The sequence below is a fragment of the Doryrhamphus excisus genome, linkage group LG16 (assembly GCF_037039965.1).
Source record: "Doryrhamphus excisus strain RoL-2023G ecotype Guam linkage group LG16, RoL_Dexc_Guam_v1.1, whole genome shotgun sequence".
NCBI lineage: Eukaryota > Metazoa > Chordata > Actinopteri > Syngnathiformes > Syngnathidae > Doryrhamphus > Doryrhamphus excisus.
In genome coordinates, this window is record NC_136372.1 from 3054119 (window position 1) to 3059466 (window position 5348).

General features: G+C 37.4%; 1 protein-coding gene across 1 annotated transcript; it reads right to left on the reverse strand.

The window, feature by feature from the left end:
- Window positions 1-490: 490 nt before the first annotated feature.
- apnl (actinoporin-like protein) lies at window positions 491-4725 on the reverse strand. Its single transcript, XM_058050215.2, has 3 exons — window positions 4637-4725; window positions 2670-2781; window positions 491-1208 (listed from the first exon to the last, which is right to left on the reverse strand). The coding sequence occupies exons 2-3, from the start codon at window positions 2771-2773 to the stop codon at window positions 752-754; spliced, it is 561 nt and encodes a 186-aa protein (XP_057906198.2). The 5' UTR covers window positions 2774-2781; window positions 4637-4725; the 3' UTR covers window positions 491-751.
- Between the last annotated feature and the right edge of the window lie 623 nt (window positions 4726-5348).

Sequence of the window (5348 nt, forward strand, 5' to 3'; positions counted from 1 at the left end):
ACTAAAGTAAGGATTATGGCTCAGTTTAGACTTATGACTGTGGTTAGGGTTGGGTCTAGGGCTAGGGTTACAGCTAGTTGGGGTTGGGTAAAGCTTAAAGGTTAGGGTTTGAGTTTGTTCGGGCTAAAGTTAGGATGGGGTTTGCGTCAGGATTGGCTAGGGTTTCTGTTACGGTTACGGCTAAATCAAGGATAAGGCTTGGTTTTAGGATAAAGGTTGATGCTAGGAACGACTCCCACCACAGTAAATATATGAAAACATGATGAAGTTTAATTTCCCAGTAAATTACCACGAGAAGATGGTTAGACGTATTGTTCGGGTGTGAGTCTGCGTGGGCTTTTATTCATTGTCACGCAACACAACAACCCGACTTCAAAGTCGTCTTTTTCTATTTCCATTCGAATTCCCCGCAAACACAAACACGCCATCAAAAAAGGCCGTTTTGCATTCATGAATCTCTGATTCGGAGTCAATCAACAGACGCGGCGGCGCTTGTTCAAAAGACGTTTATTCTGCTTTCCTGCGGGTACGGTGTCAAGGTAAAATACAACACAAGCTTCCATTAAACAATCTGCCCTCATCTTGCCGGTGAGTCAGCCTTTCATTTCCATTTCTAAAGAACGGGACGCTATTGAACAAGACCGGCTTTGAACCGAGGATTGGTGCCTGCATGTATAAACACGGAAAAGTGTGATCTTAAGCAGATTTTTACCGGAGGGTGAACCGTGCATGTCGCTATGAAGTACGGCGTCTAGTAGGCCTGCTGGCCCAAAGGTGTGAATATCTTATCCCACACCTCCACCTTCATGATGGCCTTCCCCGTGGGCCCCATGCTGGCTTTGACGTCCAGGTACTGGCCCACGTAATTGATACCCGTACCGGTGGACGCCTCGCGTACGAAACCGTGCTCGGCTTGCTTCTTCTCGTTGTACATCAACTTAAACAATTCCTGGTCGCACTTCTGCCCCTTTTTAAAGATACCCACGGCAAACCAGTTCTTGTAGAAGTTGTAGTCCCACGGCACCGAGAACATGATCGCCAGCGTTTCGATGTAGTCCTTTTGAGAGCGCTCGAAAAGGTCGTAGGTCATCACGCCCACGGCGCCCGTCACCTTGCCGCTGGATTTGGTGAAGGTGCACACTTCGGTCTTCTGAGGGCGCACAGTAGGCTGAGGAGGGTTGTACGCCTCTCCGTTGTCCAGGTGCACCCTGAGGGAGTTGAGCAAGGCACGTTTTAGATCATTGGGAGGCTTGAGCACCATACCGGAACTTATTCTTGGTTAAGGTAGCTATGAAGCAAAAAGGACCGATTCCCGTTTCTATCAAATATCACGTTTTCGGCGTCATGTCAGTGAAGATTGATCCAAAACAAAAACGCCACCCATGCACTGCTAGGCTGTGTCCAGCAGAGGCGCTGTTGAGGATTCAGTCACAAAAAAGCAAACCATGACATCACTTCGGGGAAGTTGAGCAGTGGGATGTTCATCCCAATTAAGGACAAATATATTGTCCATAGAACATCCAAAAATAGATCATTAAAATACATTAAAAACTAAGAAAATTAATGAGAATATATTAGAAGGTATTTTTCTGTCTAAATGTCAAATTTAAAAGAAAATATTAGAAAAAAATTATACACAAACAACATAAAATAAATATTGATTACAAATTTTAATAAAAAAATCTAAAAAATCTAAAATTGCTAAAAAATAATATTTTTAAATTAATTCAATTAAAAGATTATTCCGATTATGTAACCCAAAATAAAAAGCAAACCATGACATCACTTCGGGGAAATTGAGTTGTGGGACATTCATCCCAATTAAGGACCAGAGAACATCCAAAAATAGATCATTAAAATACATTAAAAACTAAGAAAATTAATGAGAATATATTAAAGGCTATTTTTTTGCCTAAATGTCAAATTTAAAAGAAAATATTAGAGAAAAATAAAGCAAAACATAAAATAAATATTGAAAAAAACATCTAAAAAAATCTAAAATAGCTAAAAATAATATTTAGAAAATTCAATACATTAAAAATTATTTTGATTATGTAACTTTTTACTGTTTTAACCCCAAATAAAAAGTAGCTGTGGGATGTTCATCCCAATTAAGTACACATAGATTGTCCATAGAACATCAAAAAAGAGATCATTAAAATACATTAAAAATTAAGAAAATTAATGAGAATATATTTTGATTTTTCTGCCTAAATGTCAAATTTAAAAGAAAATATTAGAAAAAAATAAAGCACATGAAATACACAAACTTAACAAAATAAAATAAATCTTAATTTAAAAAAATCTAAAATTGCTAAAAATAATATTTTTAAAAATTAATTCAATTAAAAGATTATTCTGATTATGTAACCTTTTTCTGTTTAAACTCAAAATACTTATAATTACTTATAATTACTAATGTTTTTTTTTTTAATTAATAATAATTATATAAAAAGATATTATATAATACAGCTGGGATAGGCTCCAGCACCCCCTACAACCCTTGTGAGGATAAGCGGTAGAAAATAAATAAATAAATAATGTCATATCTAATCTCTACAATAGTTTTGGATCTCAAATATGGCTGCTGGCCCTTTAAAAAGGGGAAAAAATCTTTTCACAGGATTTAGTGGGTGTACCTAATGAAGTGTCCAGCGGAGTGGGGTTACCTGGGGTTAATGAGGCAGTAGTTGTTGGTCATATTGGTGATCTCTATGGTCACGCTCCTCTTGCTGTCTACGTCGGCGGCCACGGCTTCAGCGGACTCCGTCATTGTGTTGGCTGCGACATAAAATGGAGAAAATGAAACAAAAAAAAAAAAAAAAAGGAGAAGACTGAAGAACCAGTCAGTTTCCTCCCAATCATGAGAATTATTCCACATAAAACGTCCTCCTGACCTATACTCTGCTGACATTGCTCCGCTCGGCATTCCACTGACCTTCCAAGTCACAGGTAGCGACGTCGCGCTTATGAATGATGGATTTTTGGGCGGATAATGAGAAAGTGTGAAGTGCAGCTAAGGGGCCCAGAAAAGGACAGAATGGCTTCTTCTGTCTCGACTGCCTGCCATCGTCTCCCTCTAATTAGCCAGTCTAGTGTTTTTCAATTACTATTCTGTGTAGTGTTCACCCATCTCACTTAAAAAGCCTACAAATGATCCATATGACCACAAAATAAATGACACGAAAAGTCAATTTTTTGACCACAAATTCACACTAGGTCTGACTTTTGACCCCGTACTTCATAAAAAATGACAATAAAATGTTTTTTGACCAAAGAAAACACACAAAAAGTCTGTTTTTGACTAAAAGTTACCACAGAAAAGTTTTTTTTGACACCACTAAGCCCCTCCCCCAACTATGTCTGTTTTTGCATAAAAATAATTAAACTAAGCTTGTTTTTTTCACCAAAAATGACAACAAAAATTTGCTTTTTTGACTACAAAAGGCCCCAAAAGTCATTGTTTTTTTCCACACACACACAAAAAAACCACTACCTGTTTTTGGGCCCAAAAAATTATACTAAGTCTGTTTTTTTAACCACAAATATCACACAAATGGTCTGTTTTTGGACCCCAAAAAGTCCATGATGGCTGTTTTTGGGCCCAAAAAATTATACTAAATCTGTTTATTTTAACGCAAACAGTCTGTTTTCACCAAAAGTCTGTTTTTGGACTAAAAGTTACCACAGAAAAGTATTTTTTGACCAAAATGAATGACACCACTAAGCCCCTCCTCCAACTATGTCTGTTTTTACATAAAAATAATTAAACTAAGCTTGTTTTTTTCCACCCAAAAAATTCTGTTTTTGACTACAAAAGGCCCCAAAAGTCATTGTTTTTTTCCACCACACACACAAAAAAAAACACTGCCTGTTTTGGGGCTCAAAAAATTATACTAAGTATGTTTTTTTTAACCACAAAAATCACACAAACAGTCAGTTTTTGGACCCCAAAAAGTCCATGATGGCTAAAAAAACAACACTTAATGTCATTTTTGTTCTCCAGAAGCAGACAAAATCAGTCTGTTTCACTGCGACGATAATAGAAATCTGTTTTTCGACCACAAAATGACCATAAAAGTCCAACAAATGTGCCTGGGCCCGAAAAAAATTATACTAAGTCTGTTTTTTTTTAAACACAAAAATCACACAAACAGTCTGTTTTCACCATAAGTCTGTTTTTTGACTAAAAGTTACCACAGAAAACTATTTTTTGACATAAAGAATGACATCACTAAGCCCCTCCTCCAACAATGTCTGTTTTTGCATAAAAATAATTAAACTGTTGTTTTTTTTCCACCAAAAATGACAACAAAAATGTGCTTTTTTGACTACAAAAGTCCCCAAAAGTCATTGTTTTTTTCTACACACACACACACAAAAAACACTGTCTGTTTTTAGGCCCAAAAAATTATACTAAGTCTGTTTTTTTTAACCACAAAAATCACACAAACAGTCAGTTTTTGGACCCTAAAAAGTCCATGACGGCTAAAAAAAAACAACACTTTGTTATCCAAAAGCAGACAAAGTCAGTCAGTTCACTGCGACAACAATAGAAATCTGTTTTTTGACCATAAAATGACCATAAAAGTCCAACAAATGTCTGTTTTTTTGTGTAAAATACAGAGCTGCTTACCTGCTGGGACGACTTGTAGGTGCTCTGAAGTTCCAAAGCAGGGACAGCGCCGCCTGTCTTTTTTTTTTTTTTTTTTTTTAAAGACAACACCCTTCTACGTGAAAAAGGTGTGCACATAAAAAAAAAAAAAAAAAACTCAGCCAGCCATGACCCCCCCACCAACTTTATGTAATAACAGCAAACATTACAGCGCCACACCCGAGTCTGCGGTTTGTATTTGACTGCAGGATCTTGTTAGCAAACAAGGGTTAAATTCATCCTGTTTTCCATCCTTCAGGCGTTATTGTGCGTCGGAATGAGTCAAGTGGTTGCAGCTTGTCGCACAAGCAACAGGAGGCGAGTCGGGACAGATGTCTGACGTATCCATCCTAGCTGAATTCCAGAAAAGAACAACACCAGAATAGTCTTGTTACTTTGAGATATGACAAAAGGTGATTCATTGGTAAAAATGGGAATTTTCCTTGCCTCCATCTTTAGACAAATGCTCAATATACCGGCCATGTTTTTCAACCAAACTTGCTCAAATTGACCACAAATGTGCGTGCCAGATTCAGCCAAACACCCTTAACTCATGGTGTATGAGAAATTTCAAGGCCCCCTGGCGTTTAATGTTGTGCATTCGGCAAAAACGTTATAGCACAGGCAAATATATGTTTGGTAAATATAGCCCAGGAGCTACTTTCATGGCGTAGCATCATGGGATATGCGTGGC

What these genes read in the sequence shown, in the direction of transcription:
- apnl (XM_058050215.2), bottom strand. Translation starts at nt 2,773, where the DNA reads ATGACGGAGTCCGCTGAAGCCGTGGCCGCCGACGTAGACAGCAAGAGG. An exon ending in TACTGCCTCATTAACCCCAG is followed by an intron (nt 1,209 to 2,669) that starts GTAACCCCACTC and finishes CAACTCCCTCAG; the next exon opens with GGTGCACCTGGACAACGGAG.